Raw genomic sequence first — 25047 nt, 5'->3', positions numbered from 1 at the left:
GCACACATTGTGAAGGATTACTATGACCTGCCTCTAATTCCATTTCACAGTGGTCTCAAGGCTCTTGAAAATACAGCTTCTTTAAGGAAGGGAACGGAAGAAAAGGAAGTATGCAGCACTCATACCCCATTGCTGAAATGCAGCTCCTCTGAGTGATTTCTGATATACAAGAACACACACCTGATCAGGCATGAAGTGCTAACATCACTATTTGTAGAGAAACTCCAGGGGATCTTGAATAACACAGAAGCTATTTACCCCTGTCTAGGTTTGACTTTTTCTGGCACTGTATGCAGGGTAGTTGTTTCAGAGGTCATTTAGACTGCTAGCATTTACTAGCACCTTGCTCTGCAGCAAGGTAAATGATGCTTGACAGTGCCCCACCTGATGTGGCTGTGACCATAGTGTGTTTGAGACTGGAGATGAACTTGAGCATCCCTGTAAGTACCTGCCTGGAGCAGGCTGGTTTGCAGAGAACTTTGCGCAGTGTTGTACAGTTGAACACAATCACCTGCTGTTGCATATTTAAGTGACTTTTGTGCCATCATTTGAAAATGCACTCCTCTCTTGTTGCAGATGTGGACGGTTTGATTACCCAGGCTTTGCTGACGGGTAACTTTGAGAGCGCAGTAGATCTCTGCTTGCACGATAACCGCATGGCTGACGCCATTATCTTGGCCATCGCAGGCGGACAAGAACTGCTTTCTAGGACACAGGAAAAGTACTTTGCTAAGATGCAGAGCAAAATTACCAGGGTATGTTTTTTCTGTTAAGAAACAGCATGCATATAGGCCTTTAGCTACTCCCTTTTTAGCCTTAAAAGTTTTCTTCCCATTTCATAGGTTTATTTCTGTGAGAAGCTAATAAGTATTCAAGTCATCCACGAGATCTCAGAGCAGAAAGATTTAAATTATTCTTTTTTAATGCATTGATAAGGAGAGAAGAGGCACACTACCTGGATATCAATATACAAGAAGAGTATTCTTTACCTTGTCTCCAGTGTCTTTGAGTTGCATATACACTAGTAGATTCTCACTGATAAATCCTTAAGCAGTGGACATTTCAGTCTGTTATCTTGTCACGTTTTTCAAGTCACACACAACCCATGCTCAGTGCCAGCAGCATTATGTTGATTTTTGCCTGTGATCAATCTTAACAGATTTTGCCAATGCTTCGTTTCACTGCATGCACAGAAGAGAGCTAAGTATGCCCAGGGTAGATCAATCACCCTTTGTCTAGGAGACAGTGTGTTATGGCCAGCTGATTGCTGTTCTTTTCAGCTTTTTGCAAGGCTGGGGATTGCTGATGCTGCTCATTCAAACCTTTCGTCTTTAGTACTGACTTGAGAAAGTAGCAACAGGAGGATGAAACAGGAAAAGTGGCCTTAAAAGAGTACAGGACAATTGGCTTGGCAAGGATGGCTGCTTTAGAGAAGGGGAGAAAGTTGGTCTTGGTCGCTTTTTAGCAGTCCATTGTCAAAGAAGGGTGTTTTACACAGTAGCAGGAGGCAGCCTGTAAAATGGGCATGTGCTTAAGTGCTTTGCAGGAGCAGGGCTGAAGGCCACAAAGCACAGTCACTTGGGAAGTTAGGGCACGCAGCATTACAGGCTAGGGTCTGTAAGTGGGATTTTGCTGGTCATTGCTCATGAGCCAGTTTGAGATGGGAACAATTTGCATTTCTAGTAGTGGACAAGTGAAAAGAGGAAAATCTCAAGACTCTGCAGGATTTCTTCCCCTGCCCCCAGATCCTTTCCTTCTCTGGCCTAATCAGAGGAAGGAGAATTTTGTAGTGCATGGGGAAATTTCTTCACTGTAGTTCATCCTTTGGGAAAAGGTATTTTTATGGAGAGCTGACCAGTTGTCTGTGCCTGTGCTAAGGAGTGTTGACCTTGTAGTTAGGACCTTGCATTTGTTGTTCAGGTGTGGCTTTTTTATTTTTCTGGTCCCAACTGCACACTTAACTGCTTGTTCAGCTGTTTCTGAGCCTGAAGTCTTGGCATGACAAGGGGTTTGTTCATTAAATAGCAGCACAGCTGCCAAGTCTGTCTTTTGTCTGAAGCAAAATAACCAGAGGCAGAGTTTGAGATGGAAGAAACTGGAATTTCATTCTGAGGGCTTGTGGACAGACAGCCTCTGTGCCAGCTCAGGTTGATACTGCTGCCAACTTGCTTCTTCCTTCGAGCAGCTTTTTTCAGCTGCCCCTCATTGGTCAGCCTGAGGTCAAGAACTTAAAGCCAAATGAAACAGTTTGACAAACAAAATTCATACCCCTTGCTGGGCATTGTGTAGAAGATTTATAGCTAAATACTTGGTATATTATCTTTGTCTGCAAAAACAGTGCTGAAAACCATCTATAGCAATCCCAGCTTGCAGAGATTTGTGCATTCTTTTCTTGCACGTTTTGTAGCAAGAATAATTGGCCTGTGTTATCTGAGCTTGTTCTGTGATTTTTGCTGAACTCCTTTTGAAGTAAAATATACTCTTGTGCAGCTGTTGAATTGCATTGCAGTATCTGCTGTGACCCTGGGTACAGTGGGGATGAGTAGTCTTGAATAGATATAAATTGCACTGTGTCCTAAAAAACAAAGGGAATCCTACCAAGATCTTAACTGTGGTCTCTCTCCTTCTGGTCTAGCTTATCACTGCAGTGGTAACGAAGAACTGGGAAGAGATTGTGCAGTCCTGTGATCTGCAGAATTGGAGAGAGGCTTTGGCTGCTGTGCTCACTTATGCAAGGCCAGATGAGTTTGCAGCCCTTTGCGGTAAGGACACTTTACAGACTGGACGTCATTTATTCCACTGTAGCCATGGTTGTTTTCCTTCCAGTAAACTATTGTAATGCCTCACTAGCTTCTTTGATGGGTAATAGTTCTTCAGTCCTGTTGCAGGGAGGAGAGGAACCTCTGGGGTGCTGTGTTCCTGATATGTTCCCTGATTTTCTGGGCACGGAACCCAGACCCTGTGTCCTGGCATCGCCTGTGTAGTGCACAGCTGCTGGTCTCTTACTGTTTCTAGATGGGTAACGGTGATGTTGATGTGACAGGTGCCTTAGCCAAGGGACTCTTGGGAGCGTTTGTGTATGGGACACAAATGGAAATGCTTCAGGGAAGCACTTCGCTCTTCTTTCCCAAGAGCAATTTTGATTTCTTGGATGGAGTTCTCTTTCACAGGCAGTGAGCATGCCTGCCCTCGTGTGCTGCATGGCAAACAGCTGGCTGGGTTTAACCTGTAGGGAGGTTATATTGCCGATAGCTGTGTGCCCAATACCCCTGTGCCCCTCAGACACCAGCCATGGTGTCTAGGGAGCTGTACGACTCGCTTCAGCGCACATTGGCCCAGAGCAGTGCCACAGCTTTGTTGCTCATGGTTCCTCGGCTGGTTGCACAATCAGGTTGTGCCCCTGAAATGAGGGACTGCAAAAAGTGGGTGGCAGAGGGGAGAATCAAACCCTGGCCTCTTGTCCTTTGTCCTGTTGGCAGATGGACTGTCCCCTCTGATGTGTGCCAGGTTTGCAGGCATTTGACAAGTCCTTGCTGCCATTACATTAACTGCCTCTGAAGTGCCCTGGGCTCCCATGAGATAATCTGTGCTGAGCATCGGAGTATGTCCTTACCAATGGAGCCCAGAGGCAATATCCCTTCTCACTGTGCTGAGCAGAGACACAACAGGCATTGCAGGCTTCCCTAGCCTCGCCAGTGATGGAGGGACCACCAAGGTCATTCACCAGCATTTTCTTTGCTCATATGTTTCCTAGATCTCCTGGGTAACAGGCTGGAGAGTGAGGGGGACAGCCTTCTGCAGACACAGGCTTGTCTCTGTTACATTTGTGCTGGCAACGTGGAAAAACTTGTTGCTTGTTGGACCAAAGCTCAGGATGGAAACAGCCCCTTATCCCTTCAGGTTGGTAATTCTGTTAAGATGTTGGAAGTAACACACTGCAATCATTTGGCACTTAAATGATCTAGTGTAGAGCTTTGCTCTCTGATAGTTGCATGTATCTCAGGTTGCAAGCTTTTTCCTTCTGGAATGGGTGGCTTTCGTAGAAATAACACATAAATATGATATTGGAAAATGTGTTGTGAAGCACGATGTCCTTCACGTCTGCTCTGTTCTTTGGTTAGTCATGCTAACGTGCTGCTTGTGTAAAAAGGTAGCTGTAGGGCTTAGAGTGTTTTGGTAAAGAAGAGACTTTGAATGCTTGCATCTTTTGCAATAGGGGAATGCTTGGACGTTTGCGCTTTTGGAAGAGATGGCTTAGATGTTCAAGGGAGAAAATCTAGTAAATTAGAATTAAATCTGGAGAGAAAACTGTATGAAGGTTATCATGAGAGTTTTCTCTAGGGGGGTTACACATACAGGGTTTGGTTTCCAGCAGTGAAATATACTGCATATAGCAAATACTCGGGGGCATAGGATTGATGACAGTTAGATGAAGCAATTATGGAATAATTTATTTTATAGTAGAATCTTAGTTTCTTCCATCTGTTCAGGGCCTTTGAAGGACCAGTTTTAGAAAGTACTTAATGTTACCTGGCAGTGCTGTGAGTCTCTTTAGTTAATTGAAGGAACTGGAGTGTATGTGAGTTTTGCTTTGCATTATTAATTCTCTCCAGTTTTGAATTATCAAAATTACTTTCCAGTCTTTTGATTGTGAGGGCTTTAACAGATTTGCCTTCAGTTTGAATTTGCATTTTGATTGCATTGCTTTGCTCTCATGGACACTAAAATTGAAAAATACAGTTGGAGTCATAATTAGCCTGCTTATTTACTATAATGTGGAACTGCTGAAACTCATAGAAGCTGTTGGTTATCTTGATTTTTTTTTTTTTTTACTTGCCTCTTTTGAAGTGCTGATTTGTTGGGGAAAAACAAAAATGTATTATCGAACTGCCAGTAAAGAGTCCTTATTAGTGATGTATGGTTGAAATCCCGTGTGTGGTACACTCATTAAATCTGTTACAAGATTTTAAATGGGGATTGCATGTTAATATTGGCAAATGAGTATTTGTAGTATCTTCCAATATAATACAGTGAGAGTAAGAAAACATGAGAAAACTGACTAGAAAATGTTCCTGTAACTTAGCACTAGGAGAAAAGCCAACCAAGACCAGCTCTAGTATTTGGAGATGTGCAAGGAAGGCAAGATACAGAGTGTTCGTGGTGGATATCAGGAAAACCATTTTTGCAGTAACAACCAGAAAACCATAGACAACTCTCCCAAGGGAGTTGTTAGATCCTTTTGATTAAGATGGTTAAGAACTGATTTATTAAAATGCTGCAAACAAATGTATGGCACCCAAGTGCTAATAGTAGTGATGGGCATGATGTTTTCCATTTGCTCTCATGGCTTTCACCAGATATTTTTATGAAAGCATACTCTTTTGGTGGATATGCGAAGTGCTGGTAGGGCCCTGAAATCCTGCTTAATAAAAGCAATTCTTTTGGCTTTGAACTCTACCTGATGCACTGCTGGCTTTGCTGTTAGAAGCCACTTGGTGTGCAGTTGCTGTTCTGTGGTCTCACATGCTAGGAGAGTCATGCCGTCAGTGCAGCTGTTACTGTCTGGGAAACCTGGACTTGGCTTGGGCTTCCTGACAGGTGAGAGGGGTTCTGCAGGGCTGCCCTGAGGAAAAGCCCTCCACGACAGTCGTTAGCCAGGGCCTGCTTCACCCTGTTGTTCTCACTTGTGGTTTTTTCCCTGATTTTCCAGGATTTAATAGAGAAGGTTGTAATCCTGCGCAAAGCCGTGCAGCTCACCCAGGCTGTGGACCCTAATGCTGTGGGGGCCCTTTTGGCTGAGAAGATGAGCCAGTACGCCAACCTCCTGGCTGCCCAAGGCAGCATTGCTGCAGCTTTGACCTTCCTCCCTGCAAACACCAACCAGGTACAGGGCCTTCAGGTGTTTTTACTCTCTCTCTGTGTGAACAGGTGTACTTCAAGCAAAGGTCTCTGCATGATGCCGTTAGCAAGCAGGACTGCCATTTGAAATGCACCTCTGGATGTGATGGTCAGGCTGTTTCCCGTCTCCCTGCATTGGCCTCACTGACCTGGCAGAAGTACAGAGCCTTGTTCTCCCCCTTTGTTTCACACCCTTGTCCTTGCAGCCAGTGGCTTCCAAAGGAGCAGCTGTCCCTCCTGCAAGCCAGACACAGTGAAACATGTACCTTGACACTTGGTTGGTTGTTTTCTTTAGATCTCTCATCTTCTATCAGCTGGTATTTGTAGACAGGCTGGCTTGGGAGTGATGCAGCCCAACATGGGAGGCAGGCACATGTAAGGCAGTTCCAATGGCCCCATGTCTCATGCAGAAGACTTACTCCAATCAAAGCAGAGCAGGCTTCTGAGAGAGTGTGTGGCCAGTCAGCCTCTTGGTGTGATGCACTGGGTGACAGGCAGTGCAGTTAACCTTCTTTTGCTGTCCTCTTCTGATTGCAGCCAAACATCATACTGTTACGGGACAGGCTCTGCAGAGCCCAAGGGGAGCTCCCAGTGGGACAGGAGGCCCTAAAGGCACCATATGAGAGACAGCCCATGCCCAAAGGACAAGCTGCCCCTGTGGCTGGACAGATGCAAGGGCCCCAGGCTCCGGCCCAGCAGTATTACCAACAGGTAAATGGGTTTTGGCAGTCAGGGAGGGACATGGTGCTTGAGTTCTGGAGAGTGATGGAGAGAGGAATTTTTTTTCCTTTCTCTTGATCTGAGCTGGGGCTGTATGACTGACTTCTACCAAGAGCCTTGTGGTGAAAGTCATTGGTGCTGCTTTTCAATCAGTACAGATGCCTACTTTACTCCTCATCTGGAAACATCCATTAAATACCTTGTCAAGTAGCCTGCTTCTGAAGATTAGGTGTTTTCCCCCTTTGTTTGAAAATGGGCTTCAGTGCCAAGAATGACTGTGTGGGAGAGCACTGCAGGATTTTTCTGTGCTTGCTCTTATAGTCCCTGGTGTTGTCCCATCCCTGCAGGCCTTGGAGCTTGCTCAGTGTTGCTCACCACCCTCTTCTGGGGCTGATTATTTCCCCTACCCCAGCTCTGATGTTGGCTGTAGAAGTTGCAGAGCAGTGGCGATAGCAAACTTCAGGGCATGTTTCAGCAGTTGTGGTTACAGCCTACTAGGAAAACACCTTCCCAGCTGCATTTAAGGGGGCATAGGCAGCACGGGCAGGAGGTGAGGCAGGCCTGGGGTAAGAGTGAGCTCTGCCAGAAGAAAGACCTGGTGAGTATGGAACTAATAAAGGAGCTGGGGCCTGTGCAGGGAGGAAGAAGAGAAATGGCGGAGGCAGATGCCCTGGTCTTATCTCTAGCCTGAGGATGACACTGCATCAGACCATGTTGGCCATCACCAGAGTGTGGTGCGGTGGGCAGCCCTGGCTGTATGCATGCTTAAAGAGCATTGCCAAGTCCCTAATCCCTCTGCACAGTGCTGGAGCTCATCTGGGCCTGCTCTACAGAGGGGCTCTGGGCTGGGCTTTTCTGAGAGCAGAGCTGTGTTAGTGCTGCAGGTGTTCTCCTTACACAGAGGAGATTGGCACAAGCAGAGGCATGTCTCTGTCAGTGCTGCCCTTCAAGCACTGCCTGCCAGAAAAATGGGGGCGGGAAGGAAGAAGGGCTGAAAAGTGGGGGAGAGTTGGGCTTTGTTCTCTCCCTCTTGATGTCAACAATTGTGTGTACCTTCACCTTCTCTCCATGGTGTTAACAAGGTAGATTTCGGAAGGGACAAAGCCTTCATCCTGTTCATACAGGATTACTTTGCTAACGCTATTGCATATGATTTTAAATGCATCGTTGTCAATAATTTACTGTTCTTTCCTGTGTCTTTGACCTTCCTCCTTGTAACCAATGAATTGCCTTGAGAAGCAATGCTGCAGGTTTCCTGTTTGGCGATGGAAAATAGCAACTGTCCTCTAGATGGCGTGATCTTAGCAATGCTTTTTAAACCAGAGTACCCTCTTTCTCCTACTGTTTCAGGAATGCCTCAAGCTATTATTTAAGCAAACCCTGCTCACTAATAAAAGTCTGGGTGTATCACAACCCCACGAGCACACTGCAAGTGAGTTACCCCCTGTGTTCTTGGCTTTACAGGAGTTCATGCTCAGCAGGAAGGGCTTGAAGGGACAGGTGCCATGTCAGAAAGGTGCCCAGCAGTATGCTGATGAACCAGAACGGAAAGAAATGACATATTCGAGTCTTAGGATACTTGTTTTATTTGACCTCCTTTTAAGAAAGTGCATACGTAGGGCTTGTTCAAGCTTGAGGCAGCCTTTGTTTAATTGCTGTCCCAAATAGGAACACGTATTTAAAACTTGGTTTCCTTTTAGCATAGCTTTTTGAACCCTCTTTTCATCTGAAAAAAACAGGCATGAAAAGGGATGGAAAAGTCTTTTAGATGACGCCAGTGATGAGTTATGGAGACATTAACAGTGGTTGTTGTACAGCTGACTGCACCATTAGCCCAGCACTTACGCGGGGTTAGAGACGGATAGACTGAAGCCAGCTGAGCCAACCAGGACTTCAGGGCTGCAGCTTTCCTTCTGACTGTGCTCAGGTGGGGTGTCCTGACCCTGGCTATGCATCCCACTGCTGGGCAGTATGCCCTCCTTGCTCAGAGATGTCATAGGCGTAGGAGGTTCTTGGTTTCTGTCCAGTCAGAAAGGTAGTAGTGATCATATGGAACTGAAGGGCTTTGGAGTGGCAAAGAAGGAAGATAGAGCAAAGGAGCTGTGGGAGACTGGCTGGGAAGCAGTTGGCATTAAGATGTATGTTTGTGCATGTGCAAGAGCTGAGTATCAGATTTTAACCTTTTTTTTAATTCCATCTTAAGCTTGATTTAAACAAACTGCTTTTGTGTGAGGCAGTATGTTCGAATTTAACATGGAACTTGGGACTTCGAGCTGTGGTTAGTGATGCTCAGTGTCATGCAGTAGCCTGGGGGGAGCTTCTGCAATAGGAAAATGTGATGAAAGAGGCAGACCTGGCTCACTGGCACGTGTAACACTGCACTTGCTCCACAGCCTGTTGTAGCTGCGTCTCTGCTGTGCTTCGTCTTCACTCTGCAATTCACTTCAGCTCCAGTGCACAGTGATTTCGACTGTCTTGAATGCACTCTTCCTTCTTCCTCTGCAATTTTATGGCTGTGTTACAAGTGCCAGCATGCAAATCTTTCTGTGTTCACTTCTTTGCATCTCATTTTGTGAAACCCTTTAGACTTTTTTATTGTTTTGTTTTCCATGATTGGTATTTCTTTGTTCGATTCAGGTTAGAATTGCCCCTACTGTCACTACCTGGAGTAACAAAACTCCTACTGCCCTTCCCAGCCATCCTCCTGCAGGCTGTCCCTCTGACACACAGGTATAACCTTCATTATTCCTCTCTGAGCCCCTGCTCCACCCCAATATGTCCCCTGGTATAGTCTGTGTGCTTGACACAGTCTAGTATGGATAGACAAAAGGAGCAGCTTCCACGTGCTTCCACGTGTGTTGTGGTTTTGCTCCTCTGTGTCTCATGTTACATTTATTTTTTTTCGCCAACACCCAGATGAATGGCTCTGGAATTCATTGAGTGGGAGCTCAGTGTGACCTGAGCCCCCCCAGCCCTTGCCCCACACTGGAATATTTGAATTGTGATGATATTTTTCCTTTCCCTCTTTCCCATGGAAATTTGAAGCTTCAGAGTTAATGTTTAAGTTGTTTAGTTGAAAGCTGTGGATGACAGTGTGCTCTTAGACTGCCTGAATAACAGGCAGCACTGGCAGGGGACCTATTCCTTGTGCAGGAAGGTATGTGCTGCTCTGCTGCTGCTGCTGAAGTCACTGCACACACAAGCTGTGCTTTCAGTGTTACACTGGGTGCCCTAAGGCACTGGAGTGGTTGGAGGCATTTGCCCCTGTGCTGGTGGCTCTTCCAGGGAATGTGGTTTCATTCCAATGTGAACTCATCGTTTTGTTACAGTTCTGCTTCAGCACTGTATTACTGTTGCTGACTAAATCCTATCTCTCCCTACCCTTTTTCCTGCAATCTTTTTTTACAGGGAGACAACCCACCTGCTCCAGGGTTTATCATGCCAGGTGCTGTTAACCCCAACATGCCACCGCAGCAAGCCACATCTTCCAATTACAGCATGTACTCACAAGGAGGGGCCCGGCCAACGTACCCACAGAGTAAGTAGCAGCAGGTCCCCTCTCCCTCCCACCCAGGTGGGCCAGCCAGGTGATGAGGCCACATTTACCTGGGGATAGCCAGATCCCTCCTTGGGGTTGGGAGGGTTCAGACCAAGCCAGTCCCATGTTTCTTGGGGGTGTGGGTGGGGAGGAAGCTCTTGAGATGACATCTAAGGATTGTCATTTCTTGGTGGGGTCCAGACATCAGGCACCCTCTGTCAGACACTGTCTCCTCTGCTGAGAAGGTGTCTGCCCGCAGCTTTGAGACTCACTCCTCAGCTGGCCCTTCCCAAGGGTGTGCTGGGGTCAGAACAAGCCAGAACTCCAGTGTGAGTCCTGGAGAAGCAGCACAGACCTGGCAATGAGGGACCCAACTCATCTGTGTTTGGCTGGGCCACCCAGTTCTTATTGGGACTTCATGAAGATGGGAAAGGGGATGAGGAGACAAGGGCAGTAGTAGAGGTGAGTGAGGAAAGGGGGCAGAGCACTGACACACTCAAAGCAGGGGGCTGAAGGTGCAGGCACTGGGGAGGAAAAAATGGGCATAGGTGGGCAGAGAAGAGGCAGTGAAATTAAGCTGCAGAGCCCCCAGTGAAAGGCTGTGAGCTTGCGTTCACTTCCAGACTGCTGTTCACTTCCAGACTGCTGTTCACTTCCAGACTGCTGTTCACTTCCAGACTGCTGTTCACTTCCAGACTGCTGTTCACTTCCTTGGCCTAGGCTTTCCCTTTGTGCAAACCTGTGGCAGGCATTTCCCTTCCCTGAGAGGCACAGTGAGGGTTGCAGTGGTCCAGAAAACAGCCAGAGCAGGAGAGTCTGTGAGGGAGAATGGGAGTCCTTACAGCCAAGGTAGTCCTTTCTCTGCCTTCCCACTACCAGTGGCAGGCTGAGTTTTTGAGCAGTCCTGCAAGTGCAGGCAGGGTTGTGGGAGCCAGGAATTGGCTAGGCTGGTAAGTGGTTTGAGGGGGAAGGGGCAGGAAGAGAGGAGAGTCAGGTGAAGAAGGAAGCAGAGGCAGATGAAACCTTCTCTGTTATGAACTCACTGACTGAATGTCTTTTCTCCCTGTTTGTAGCATATCAGGCCACACAGCAGTACTCTTGTGGAACAGGGGGACCAGCTCTCTACCAGCCTCAGCAGCCTATCGCTGTCCCTTCTTCAGCCTCTTACCCAAACCCTGCCCCTAACACCACGACTCCCTACCTGCCCTCTGCCTCTGCCCATTCCGTGCCCTCCCCGCTCTACCCTGGGCAGCCTCAACCCTCCCCAACAAGCCTGAATCCCATCTCTTCCTTCCCTCTTCCTCCTTCTGCTGCATCCTTTCAGCATGGCAGGCCAGGACCTCCAGCAACTTCTGTGGCTTATGCATTACCTGCTGGACCAACAGGTACTCTGCCTGCAACCAGTGAGCTTCCTGCATCCCAGAGAACAGGTCTGCGCTTGGACAGGGGGGCAGGCGGGGGGCGGGGGGGGTGCTTTATTACTCACTCAGTTAAATGTGCACCTTTTCCTTGTGAATGCTCTGTACAAAGTTTGCTTTTGCTTAGAAGTCAATTCAAAGCATTTCTAAAACACATCTTCCCTGTGCATCTGGCAATAATATGGCTATGTTGCTGCGGTGAGCACTTGCTGAGCAGCATGAACAGTCGTCTTTCTCTTGCAAGTGAGACCTTGCCACAAACACAGCTTTTGTCTTGCCCAAGACAGGGTGCTACAGCATTGTCTTGCTATGAGGCTGTCATGTACTGTGGATGGATGGTGGCACAGTTTTAACCTTGTGAGGCTGGCATCAAAACCAGCTATGTGGCTGGAGAGCAAAATATAAAAATGAGCAAGTTTTCCTAATCGCTACTGAGAAGATGATCCCAATTTCTGCAGAACAACTTTGCAAATGTAATTTGCCCCTGTGTCCCTGGTTTTTGAGCAGCATTTCAAGCCTGGGATTGGCAGTGTATTTAATTCAAACAGCATTTCCTGTGGCATCAGCTTACTTCCATTATTTTTTTTCTAACCGCTTAGTGTGATAGGATTTACTGTAGCTGTGAATGCCTTAAAAGATAATCAGAAGTTATTTAGAAATGCTTTTACAGGTTTCTTTCCTGAATGTTCTTTAAAAGCGTGTGTGTGGCTGACACATATAAAAGCATGTTTGAGCACGCATGGTGAGAGGGCATGCACGGAGTTGGGGCTTAATGTCTGCTTGTGACTGTCTGGACATAACTGTTTGCTGTGGGACAGTGACCTCGCTTGTGATAACAAACCTGTCTCTTCACTTAGCAGCCTGTGAAACAAGAGCTTTGCTTATGTCAGACTATGCAGGAAGTATGAGCGGTCCTTTTCTAAACCTGGCCATAAACATACTTCACATCCAGTTGGTCCAGCTGGAGAGTCAAGGACCTGATCTGGGAAGTAGGGAGCAGAGGGAATATTAGGCACGATTTGAGGGATGTTCCAGGGATGCTGACTCAGCTGACAGGCCCAAATGACACCACTGTGACTCCCCCTCTCATTTTAAAAGTCTCTTAGGGGTGATGCAGTGCAGAAAAGGCATATTGCTTATATCTTGGCAGCAGCAGTCCTATGAGTAGGTGCTCCGGGCATTCATGAGGCTAGGAGCCTACACCTCTCATGGCATTGCCTTTACACACATGCTTATGTTTTGGGGAGAAATGGTCTTTTGCTCTGTCAAGAAATAGAGAGGACTAGTGTAGGGCAGCCACCAGGGCTTTTCCTTTCATCCTGCAGCCAGATTTGGTGTCCTCTCTGTTCTTGGACATGCTGTACTGTGACCTCTCCTCACCCCATGTGGCAGGGCATGTCAAACTTGTATCTCTAAGCCGGAAGAGTTATTAAATTGGACAGAGGAACAGGTGTTGGATAGGGTTCTAGGCCTGGGATGTGAAGCAGCACATTAAAATTCAGACAGCATAGCTTCTGCACCTCCAAATAAATGCAAGAAAATTGTTTGTTCTTATCCATTTTACTACTCTACTTGCGTCACTGGCAGGCTCTTCAGATCTGTCACTTACTAAGTTTCTTGCGTTGACAGTGAAGTGACGTAGTCCATGTGGTGTGCTCAGAGAAGTGAAGCTATGTACTCTGGATAATAGAAATCAGGGACATTACAAATCGACCGGTATTGTCATTAAAATTGTGTAATCCACATAGACAGTAGTCTAACACATCTTGCCTATGTCATTTTAATATCAGGGGAATTGAGGCAGTCGTTATCCACATTGCCTTGCCAGATTTCCTTACAAAATTAAGTTGTCCATACTAGGCTTTTTATAAAACTTTCTGAGAATTATCGGTGCTGCTTGTGTTTTTCCCAGCAGCTGTGGTGAGAAGGCAGCCAGTACAAAGTGTCAAACCTTCAGGAACCCAAACTTGGGCATCATCTCTGAATCCTGGCAAACACCAGCCTTGGGCTGAAATGCAGAGGTGGACTCCAGGGCATGGTGAGGTGCCGAGGCCATGTGGCTCATGCGTGTGGGCTGCTGGCATGCAACTGCTGCCTGCAGCTGGAGAACTATGGAAAAAAGATAAGAGGTATCTGAAGAGCACACTCTGTCCTCTTCCAATTTTTAGATAACACCTTTTAAAAAACATATAAACAAGAAGGAAAAAACCCTTGCTTTGTAAATGCAGAAATGACAGTGTACATGCTTAATATGCTTAACCACCAACATATTTTCCAGAGTAGCTGCACTGCTTAGTGAAGGACGCATTGGCATGAGATCCCATAGAACTACAGAAATCTGCAACCAGAAGTAGATCTCACCTATAACTCTTTGAATGTTCCAGTGCAGAGCATATAGTGATGCTGATCTTGGCTTTGAAGTGGTGTGCTTTTGTGTGTGGTGATGATCTAATCTGGGGACAGCATGTTTCACTTTGCAAATGTAATTCCTTTAGAGGTGGGGGTAAGGGAGGAAGGAAAAAAATATGTCAAATTTGAAGTTTTGAAAAGCACCTGACCTTTGAACTGGCTTGGGCTTAAAGATGCACTTCAAAAAGAAACAGTTCTGTAAGTATCTTCTGGATTTTGCAAGTGCATATAACATCAGTACATTAAGCTGTGCTTGGAGCTCCAGTAAGCAAGAAAAGCCCACATTTAATTTCATTTTCAACCTATCTCACTTTTTGTGATAGATCTTTGAACCTGCTTTCAAGGGAGTTTTAATTTTCAGTCTTCTGAATCTTGTTTTAAGTTGTGATAGAGCAATTCTGAGCTTAAGGGAAGGGTTTCCACCAGAACTGTAAGTGTATCAGACCAACCCCAGGGACAGGAGTTCTCATCCCTGACATTCCTCTTCTCTTTGAAGTGCCAAAGGCTTTATTGGCTGTGTTTAGCCATTTTGGTTTGTTGCTCAGTCTGAGCAAGCAATGTGTCTTTTCACATGGGTGTGAAGCTGCTGTGTGAACATTCCTTTTTTTTTTTTTTTTTTTTTTTTTTTTTTTGCTTGGCTGGATGCAGTTGAGTGTACACCTTGATTTGGGAAAGTACTTGACATCCACCTTGAAGTCAGGTACTTTAAGCATCTCCTGGAAAGATTTCTGGAATAGTAAAAAGACAGTGAGAAGATTGTTGCTGAGAGTAATGGTCTGTCGGCTGCACTGGCTGCTAGGAATAGAAAATAAGAACACCGGAAGAGATAAGAAAGTAGGCCAGGACTCTGCAACAATTGTTAGAAACAACTAGAAACACTGATTTACTGCATAGAAAGAGCAACAGGCTTGTTTTCAGGGAAGGTAGACAAAAGCAGTTCCACAGGGTAGTTTGGACAAATGGCTTGTCTCTAAACTGGCATTGTAATTAGGTTAGGCATTTTTTCTCCTAACTTCTTGTGCTTATTGAAACTAAATTGCTAATCAAAAATTACAGATCAACTGTTTTATTTTCAAAGAAAATCTTTTTTTAGTTCTCTTTGCATTTTATCTGCAGAAAGCCTACCAACTCAAGACCAGGCCTCTCCCTTCGCAGGTGAACTAGGTACCACCTAACCTGAAAATAATTATAGCCACTACATGAAATTAATTGAACAGACATCAATAATGTATATGTTCTTCAGAGAACATTAAATGTGATGCCGTTTGCCCATTTAGACTTTAATCAAATCAATTTTTAATTCCTTAATTAAAACCAATAACAACAATATCTGGAGTTTTTAACCACAGAAACAAATGCCTGGTTTTCCTTTTTTTAAAGCAAATTGTTCCAGGGAATTAAAGCAGTAATAGTCTGGGAGATTTTTCTTAACATGTTATTGCTAAAAGCACTGCAGAAGTTAGACTTTTTGTATCAGAAATACTCTAGGATTTTCTGGATAGGGTGGAACAGAGGAGCCCCTGGGGCACATGGCTGTCTGGAGAAGGCACTGCCTTTTGTTCAAGAGAAAGCAGATGTGAAAAGGGGTTTAAATTGTTTTTCATTTACCCCTTTAACATGCTCTGGATCTGGAACTCATTTAACAAAAGCTCAGGAGCAAATGAAATTTCAGATAAATTGAGCAAATTCTGCAGTGATGTTAAGCTCTGCTGTCTAAGGTGAATTCATCATCTGCTAAGTGAAAAACACTGTGGTGAAAAAGTCCATTGAGCAGGGATTTGGTTTTGTTGGCTTTTTGTGGCTTTGTGCAATAAATCCTGATTACTTGGCAAGGCCACAGTAATGCTGAGCTATAATGCTTTGGTCCTGATTACATGCGCTCTGTGATGAGATGTGGAGCTATTTCTAATGCACTGGTGTGAGCTTTGGTGTACAAATCTTGCAGCTGCATGGAGTGTGCTTTCTTGGAAGAGCAGAAGGTTTGGTACCGAACAACACTCCGGACTCTGAGTGAATCTGCTCAGACATCCTCTGTTTCTTCCAGTTTCAAACAAATTGCCCTTGGTGCAAAAAGCTAGATCTTGCCACCTTGCTCCAGCAGCTGTGCTCTGCTTTTGGGACACAAAGCACCCATAAATATGCTGTAGCTGGCAGGGGAAACCTGATTTTATGGCTCTTTGTGTGTCCAGGGTGGTTGGGTGAATCTGGCCTGAAATGTTTAAGGCTCCTGTTGCCTCATTTACCTCTTCTTTCTGTGTTGTGTTGCTGGGGAACACGTCTTAACTGTCATGTATAAATCCATCACAGGATGCAATCACAAGTTCAAAACAAGTTCTCATTTCTTCTCATATCATACAGATGGGAGAATCTTTCACCGGTAACTGAAACTGTCTTCACATATACAGTCTGTGTAGCAGAACTGTGTTTTTGGCATGGTAGGCAACTGCCTGCCCCTTCAAAGGGGGCATGTCTGCTCAAAGATTATTTTTTTTCCTGCAAGAGAAGAAAAAGTTAATTATTAAAAAAAAAAAAAGGAATCAACTTCTGTCAAACTTGAGAACAGTTGATCAAGATGCCAAACCTGTGCAGTGGGCACAGAGCCCAAAGGGTCTGATGGTTGGGGTATTGGGATGCTCTGGCTAGTGCAGGAGCTGTTTTGGCCCCCAGTGAAGGGCAGAGGAGCAGGCAGGTGAGGACAGGCTCTGCCAAGCCCCTGCCATCAGAGCTGTGGCAGGGAGATAGCCCAGCTGAGCTCAAGCAAGCATCACTACTGTCCTCTGAGGTACTTATGGTCTCTGTTTTCTTTCTGTTACAGGGCCTCAGAATGGCTGGAATGACCCTCCTGCCCTGAACAGAGCTGCCAAGAAGAAGAAGGTAATCTAGGAAATCCTGTCTCAACACAATTGAGTGCTGACCACTTGAAAAGTAGTAACTTAAGCTGCTCCTGGGAAACGTATTGGCAGGAGAAGGAAAAAGAAGGGTTAGCATCAAACAAAAGCTGCACCTCATGAGCAGAAATGGCATTTATGCCTCTCCAGTATGCATTATCTCTCTCAAAATATTTAAGCCTCTAAAGAGACAGTGGCTTTTTGCTAAAGTTGTGGTTGTTAATAACAACATTGATCCTGGTTTGAGGGAAGAAAATACCTCAGACTATTTTCATCTGCAGTAAAGCTGATGAGTTTTGCAGGAGATGATACTTAGGCGAAATGATGAGGCTGTGCAAATTGTTATAGATTACTGACTTTGCTGGAGCTGAAAGCAATTTATCCTGATTAAGGGTTTGACCCTGAGAGATCTGCTAAGAGTAAGACAATTTTTGTGATGGAGACAATGTAGTTTTGTAAAACGGTTTTAGATTGCAGCAGGACAGAATAACTGGGGACACTTGGTGCAGAGTGAGCCTTTTCATCCCTTGGTGCTGCCCTAGTCTTGCATATCTCCACAGCAGTCAGTGTCATCCACTGCTCGCTGATCCTGGTGCATTTGGGAAGCAAGAGTTAGTCTGGAGTGTGTAAAGCATGGGGAGAAAAAAAAAAAAGTTGGACCAGGCAAGATAAGGTCTGGGTGAAGGTTAAGGCAGAAGTCTCCTTTACCCTTTGGATTTTGGTCTCTGCAGTTCAAGATGAAGAAGCTTTTGGGGGATGGATAGGGGATACTTTGTGTGCTCCTGAGTGCTGGGATGTTTGTTGCACAGCAGGTGGCATGCTGCCTTTTGGGGCTTCAGGCTCTTAAGTAAAAGGAGGGAAGTTGTCAGTGAGAATAACTGCTGGACCTGAGAGCTCAAGAAGCAGTCTTCTGCAAACAGGGTTTTTGCTACTGCTGTGTGTGTGTGTCACAGCCAGAATTTCTGCTATAGCCAGGGTTTGAGGGTTGGCTCCCTTCTAAATGAGGAGTTGTGTTTGTTGCATTCCCTGTTGGGTATATAACAAACCTCTGTCAGAAATTTTTCTGTTTGTTTCCCTTATGTCCACTGTATGTTGTGGTTTAGGATATTATAAAATGACTCACTACGTGGACTGTTGTAAAATAGAAGAACCATCTGGCATTTCAAGCCACAGCATAACTTGCAATTGTTTTCTACCTAAGAACTTATCCACCACTCAAAAGTTTATTGTTGTGATTCATTGCTTTTATAACTGACTTTGGTGCTGCATTGGGAATATTTTTCTTGCTGTGCCAAACCACTAGCTTAATTCTGGCATCATTCATTCAGGGTAGCATTCAGGGTTCTGTAATCTTTCCTTTTTTTCTATGCATGCCCAAAGAAATGTGTGTCTTCCCATGGGAGCTCTTTCTTTTGTTTGGATTACTGTATGATGCACAGCAGAGGCCAGTACCTCATTCTGTTGTTTCTTCCCTGTACCAAATAGTTCCAAAATGCCCCTGTGTAAAGACTGGCAGATGCTTAGGGATGAATCTGAAATGTGCTCATAATCTGTCTTAGCACAAACCTGTTTGCCAGAAGCTTGAAAGGCTTTCAGAAGCTTTATTGTTGTGTGTTGCTAGCTGTGACCTGTGTACTGCACAGACAAAAAAAAATGTACCCTTGAAAGGGAGACACAAAAATCTAAATATAATGACCCAATAGTAAGTAAGAATAGATGTAGGCGTGTGTTAGTTTTCATTAGTGCAACTCTTCTGTTAGTGCTGGTCTGCCAAACCTCTGGTTTGTGCCCTTAGCAGAAGGAGAGTGGCTCTGATTTGAGGTGGCTGTAATCAGCTCTTGTGGCCAGCTGCAGGCTGAGCAGGCTGCTCCTGCCCTGCACGGGCACGAGGACAGGCAGAGTGCACAGGACTGGAAACACTGGAGGATATTACTGCACCAGGGCACTTCTTACTCTGCAGCTGCAGCCAGAGGAATAGGTTTGTTTAGCCACAGTGAAATGCTGTATTGCCTACCCATTATTTCTATATTCTGGGGGCTCAGCACTCTGCTTGGCAGAGCTCTCAATTGCTGCGGGTTGGGAAGTCTGTAGGAGCTGCATATTGTGCTCTGCCTGTGGCAGCCATGGCAGCATAAATGCACTGTTTGTTTTTTCCCCAGGTCCCTGATAACTTCCTGCCCCCGGTTCCCATCACCTCCCCCATCATGAACCCGCTGGCAGATCCACAGTCTCAGATGCAGCAGCCTCCGGCTCCAGCACCACCCACAGCTGCACCCAGCTTCCAGCCTCCGCACCTCCCTGCAGGACAGCTGGTGCTGCAGGGTGGCTACCCACCTGCTTCCCAGCCTCTGGGGCCATGCATCATGCCACCCACTGTTTCCAAACCCAGCACAGAGGGGGCCCCTGGGGCCCCAATTGGCAATGCCATCCAGGTAATGTAGCCCCAGCATTGCATGTTTTTTGTTTGTACATCAGCGGAGCCCTGCAGGCTGGGATCCTATTGGCCAGGCATTTCTAGTACCTCCAAAGTGTACTGCAGAGTTTTTAGTTGCTAGTTTTGCACCATGCTGGCATTTTGCTACTATAGTCTCCGCCTAGACACTACCTCTTTGCAGTTAATGCTCTAGTTTGTGTGGACCAACAAGCTGCTTCCTTCTGCAACTTCACAGCTCTTCAGAGGGAGCAACAGCAGATGCTGATAATGTCACCTCCACACACCCACAGGGAAGAAATAGGAGTTGTGCCAACCTGGTTAATAATGCCACTTGGTTTAGTTGAAAATTACATATGGTCACAGTGACCTGGAAAAGCCTCACCTGCTCTGTTTCTCAGCATGTGCAGGCACTCCCAACAGAGAAGATTACAAAGAAGCCCATCCCTGAGGAGCACCTTATTCTGAAGACTACGTTTGAAGCTCTTATCCAGAGGTGCCTGCTGTCTGCCTCTGATCCGGTAGGTCTTTGTGGTGTTCCCAGCCTCTGTGTTTGGGTGAATGAGCTGGTACCTGCAGCACAGCTAGCCATCACAGCCTCTCCTGAGATGGCTTCTTCCTTCTAAAGGCTGCTTCAAGCAGCCACAAACAATGTGTAGAAAAGCCATATGCACATAGGATGTGGCAGTTTGGGGCCAGAGCACAGCACAGTTGCCTGAGCACTTTGACTCTGGTCCTTATAGCACACAGCATGGGCAGCGCATGATGGTGCTGTTTATGGGCAGGGAATTAACCCATTGCAGCCTCCTCTGCTGCTCTGAGGAGGGTTGGAATTGGTTACAGTTGAGGTTTTGATGTTGATGGTTTAAAAAAAATAAAAATAAAGTTAAAAATTCTAAAACCTTCAGAAAGGGCTGTCCTTCCTTCACCTGAGTGTGATTACTATGGAGGCATGCCCTGCACATTTGCTTAACTGCTTCTTATAATTCAGAGCAGGAAGCAGCTGGTATTATGCCAGGTGTGAGCCAAGGCTCACATACGTGAGTACATGCCTTGGATTTTGATCTGTGATTTGTGATTTCTGATAGCAAACTCATTTCAAAAGGAAACAATGGGTAGCAGAGAAGTGGAAGGTTATGAGCTTTAACGTGACCACTGGAGCTGGATAGGAAAAACATTTCCTGTGGCAGTCAGTACTTCGTAAATGAGCCATCTGTCTCAAAGCTTCTCATTTATTTCCAATGGTCAGTAAATAACACTCTATCCCAAAGCCCAGATGCTGACTATTCAGCTCATGCCTGCCACACGCTGAAAGGTGGATGATGAAAGACAGGCTGGTTGTGTGCAGAGGGCATTGTGTGCTGAATGTGCTTGGTCAGCAGCACAGCCTCACGTTCCTGTTACGGTGACTGGGAGCTGAGCTGTCTGAGGGCTCTGTGGCAATGGCTGTGGGAGTATATTGGGCATTCGGTGTCGCTTCTGTCTTATGTCCGCTGTACAATTTCAGCTGGCTCTGTGGTTTAGACTTGACATTTGCATGTACATACTCCTTTCCCCTGTGGGTCTCAGCCCAGCAGTTTCAGGGTGGACTTGCCCATGTACTCCTTTACAGAAGCTTTCTGAGGCCATAGACCTTTCTTTGGACAGACCTCATAAGGTTCAGCAGCATTCGATGGCTCAAAATCCTTTCTTTAAAGGTTAGGCTGTGTAGAATGCAGGGATAGAAGTCATATACTGCATGGACCCTTTGACCTTTTCTTCCTCTGAGTGCTCCTCCCAGATACACAAAGAAGGCAAAAGCATTCAGTTCACGTCTGCATCCAGGGATTGCTCTTCTGCTCTGCCAACACATTTTGCTTGCTTCTTGTTAAGTCTCTTTGATTTTCTTAGGCAGAGCAAGTGTTTGTGGCACGCAGTGCTGAGACACACCGCCCTGACTGTATGCATCAGTTATTGTCAGAACAAATGCAGACACTACTCTGTTATTACATTCTAAAGGGGGAAATGGGAACAGGAAGCAAAGAGTGAGGAGAACAACCAGTTTGCGCTTCTTCCACCCAATTTCCTTTGGCTGGAGAGATGCCTTGCTGTTTACTAAACACAATTTGTTCCTCTTTGCCCTAGTTGGCCATCTGTAAAATGAAAATAGCATGTATGTCTTTTCACAGGTTTTGAAACAAATGTTCTGAAGTCATGTATCTGAGAGAGTTAGCGAGTCCAAAAGAACTAGCCAGTTTCTTATCTGTTCCTCCTGGGGTACTTTTTCCTTATTTGTCTCAGTTCCTTGACATATAGCTACTGCTGAGGGGTTTTCCACACATAGCCTGAGATCCATGTGCTGTGTTCTCCTTTATGCCCTTTGCCATCCAAACAGCTTTCCCTAATTTCTAGCACAGCAGGCAGCCACAAGTCTGCCTGTACCCCTGAGCTAGAGCATTCCCATAGGCTTTGTTATTTTCTCTCTAGGCAATTGTTTAATCCAGGGAAACATCTTCCATTTGCCAGGGGAAATGGTACTATCCTAAGTGAAGATAGATTGATGTGCATACTGATTTAGGAGGAAGTTTCATTACTCTTGTGCACTGATAGCATTTCTACTGCTGTTGACCACCTTCTTTTTTGTGCTTCTGTAATTGTAACCTTGATGCTTTATTACTGTTTTATTATTCTGGATTAAAATCTTCAATTTCTGTAGCTGTTTGTCTAAAAAAAAAAAAAAAAGGTGGATAAAAATGCATTTCTCCAGCAGCTGCTGTGGCACTCCCGGTGGAATATACTGGAGTTATTTTAAGAGCCTTTGGTGGCAAAATAATTCCAGACACATCAATGGGTGGTTTACTCTATAAAATCATGGAAGCACAAAGGATCTGTAAGGACAGTTTGGGTTAGGCTACTAGTTTTTCTCTTGGCAGTAACAACTTACAAATGCCTATTTTTACTAATCACATAATGAAAAATATAATTAGGATTTGCCATAAATGATGACTGAGTTGTACATACTTAGACTTCAGTGACTGCATGTGCCCTTACACTCTCATTGATGTTGCTGGATACTTGATTCCAGTAATAACTTTATCAAGCTGTCATTAGGCTTTGCCAGTAAACCCTAGAAAAAAATTCATGCTGCAACTCAGAGTTCTGTTACTTTCCATATCAGTTATACCAGTGGGTTTTACAAATAACCAGTGGCTTTTGGGATGCACCCTTACAGTTCATCTTTCTCTGTAGCTAACTGGAGTAGTTACATGCAGAGAATTGCAGTCATATCACGTGGTCTTTCCTACCAAAATCGGGGGAGAACAGTACAGAGCAAAGAATTCAAATGATGTGTTAGGAAAATATTGAGAAAGGAATTTCATGTGCTGCATGGACCTCTTTGCAATGCTATCAGATCAGTATGGTGTTCTTTAAATCACTGTGTTTTAATATATTTATTTCTCTTTCAGCAAACCAAGAGGAAACTAGATGATGCAAATAAACGCCTGGAGTTTCTATATGACAAACTTAGGGAACAGACAGTAAGTTCTGTTTTACGTTTCCCCTTACACCCCATCATATACTGCAGGTATGGCCAAGAACTTCATCAGTGGTGTGGACCCTGCTGCAATATGTAGCAGGTGCTTGTTCCTTCTTTGGAAGTGTGCTTCAAATCAATATATTGTATGTTTCCATGCATTTCCCAGAAACAGCTAGGTAGAGTGCTTGGCCCCAAGTGCCTGTACAGACTTTACAGTGTTTTGGGGTCATGTCATGAGTTTTATTGTGCTGTGCAGGGACTGTGCTGAGCCAAAGAGCAGATCTCCTTGCGGTAGATGCTGGATGAATGCATCAGCAGGGTCCCTGGCCCCAGGTGCTAGCAGAATGAGCCAACACAGCAAGTTCCCCCATTCTCAGTACGAAGTGAGACACACGCAGCAAAAAAAAAGCAAGCAGAAGATTTAGATGTTGGAGGTTCACTGACTTCACTGGAAGGCAGATGTGCAAGTACTCTTGAAGATCTGGTAATTTTTCCAAAGCCTTCCAGGAGGTCTGTGGTAGACTGGGCTTAGATCTCTTAGTACCTTAGGATTAGAGTGGTGTGATCCTGTCATTGTCAGGCCATCTTTGCTGAGCAATTAACTTTACCCCAAAGGCATAAAAGCTCAGTAGGTTTTTCATGTGCTAGTCTGTCACAGCAGGTCTCCCGCCTCAGGGAATTGCATCCAGGAGCTGGTAGTGAAGGCTTGCAGGGCTTTGCAGTACTGCAGAGAAGGTATGTTCTTGTTGAAGTCTGCTTTTAGACTTCCCAGTGACTGTTCCCAATATGGCGCAGCTCTGAAGATGTCTGCCTTTAAAGAAAGGAACTAATTGCTGCACCTTCCTGAGGGCCAAATGTTACACTCAGGATTTCTGTTTTTCTAGCACTAGTGTATTGTGCTGTTTTTTCTTTTTGCTTACCTGCCTTGCCTGGCTTCCTTGCAGCTCTCTCCAACCATCATTAGCGGTTTGCACAACATTGTGAAGAGCATTGAAACCCACAACTACCAGGAAGGACTGAACATCCACACGCACATAGTCAGCACCAGCAACTTCAGCGAGACCTCTGCTTTCATGCCCGTTCTGAAAGTTGTCCTCACCCAGGCCAATAAGCTGGGTGTTTGAAGTAACCCTGCATTTGCAAAGCCTTGATGGTTGCTTTTCCAAAGAAGTGCATTTCTACAGCAAATATGCAGGAAATGGACCGAATGCTAGTCCTTATGGCATGTGGCAGTAGAGCGCTGACAAATGGCATTACACTTTCCCTGCAAAATACTTCATTCTAGGAGGGCTGTGGAGCCCTGGTGCTTTTCTTTTTATTTTAATCCTTTTCCTATCCCTAATGATTCTTGTCTACAAATAGTATATTTAATGGATGATGCCCAATATTGTCAATTTTTAGATGCATGTTATACTGCTGATCGGTGGCTTTTAATAACAGATGTATGTGTTAAAACAACAAGATAGGTTGTGTATCAGACCCTAAAACAGATTATTCCCTTCCACCCCACTGTTCCTTACCCACCAGATTAAAGAGTCTGATTGTATTATAACTGTATTTGGTCTTTTATTTTATGAAGCTGCTTGCAGTTCTGTTATTACAATTTACATGTTAAATAGCTTAAATTTGCACTGGGGCAAATGAGCAAAATAAAGGCTAATGTGGTATTTTCAATAAATGTTAATTTATTAAAATGTGTCTTTATGAAGTGCAACTTAGGCATTTTGAACCTGGAGTACAGTGGGGTGGCTTTCTGTTGTGTCCTAGTTGTGAGGATGTTTTTTTCTCCATGCTCATCGCTAAAAGCTCTGTTTAACATTTATAGTGAGAGATTTACATTTCAAGGAAAAGTTTAGCAAGGATTCTGAACACATCTCTGTATTTTTAAAAGCTAAGTGTAACAGTAATGCAGAGTGGTTTAAGCCACCCATACAGAGGCACTGATATTTAGTGTGTAAACAAGGTGTAAATTGTTTCTTGCAGTCCCCTGAACCTGGAGATTGCTGCCTCTGCTGCACTGCTTACCACTGCGAGGGCATGCTGCGCTGTGAAACTGCAAGCTTGCTTCTGCTGGCCATTGGAAGTTGGGTCAGGCGAGTTTCACAGCATGCTGTCCTTTCCTGTGGCACAGCTGGAGTTGGCTTTAAGTTTTAAAAATTTGAAACTGTCCATGAATAGCAAGTATGCCTAGGAATAACAGCAGTTGGAAGAAATGTCCAGGTTTAAAA

At 45.2% G+C, this 25047-nt stretch overlaps 1 protein-coding gene across 8 annotated transcripts in view; it reads left to right on the top strand.

The window, feature by feature from the left end:
- The window catches only part of SEC31A (SEC31 homolog A (S. cerevisiae)), a 45510-nt gene extending 21010 nt beyond the window's left edge, over positions 1-24500 (top strand). For 4 of the 8 annotated variants that reach the window (XM_010564412.1, XM_010564409.1, XM_010564408.1 and 1 more), the window contains 12 exons: positions 577-755; positions 2636-2762; positions 3755-3900; positions 5711-5884; positions 6436-6609; positions 10027-10156; positions 11230-11586; positions 16799-16857; positions 19031-19303; positions 19704-19823; positions 22749-22820; positions 23764-24500. In XM_010564412.1, the coding sequence (XP_010562714.1) occupies positions 577-755; positions 2636-2762; positions 3755-3900; positions 5711-5884; positions 6436-6609; positions 10027-10156; positions 11230-11586; positions 16799-16857; positions 19031-19303; positions 19704-19823; positions 22749-22820; positions 23764-23943 (1991 nt within the window). In that variant the 3' untranslated portion in view covers positions 23944-24500. The other 4 variants (XR_774168.1, XR_774167.1, XM_010564411.1 and 1 more) reach the window with 4 other exon arrangements.
- The last annotated feature ends 547 nt before the right edge of the window (positions 24501-25047 follow it).

Source organism: Haliaeetus leucocephalus, unplaced genomic scaffold (genome assembly GCF_000737465.1).
Source record: "Haliaeetus leucocephalus isolate CR32 unplaced genomic scaffold, Haliaeetus_leucocephalus-4.0 Scaffold178, whole genome shotgun sequence".
In the NCBI taxonomy this organism is placed as follows: Eukaryota; Metazoa; Chordata; class Aves; order Accipitriformes; family Accipitridae; genus Haliaeetus; species Haliaeetus leucocephalus.
Note: the sequence above shows the minus strand (reverse complement) of the source record. Positions and strands in the feature narration are given on the sequence as shown.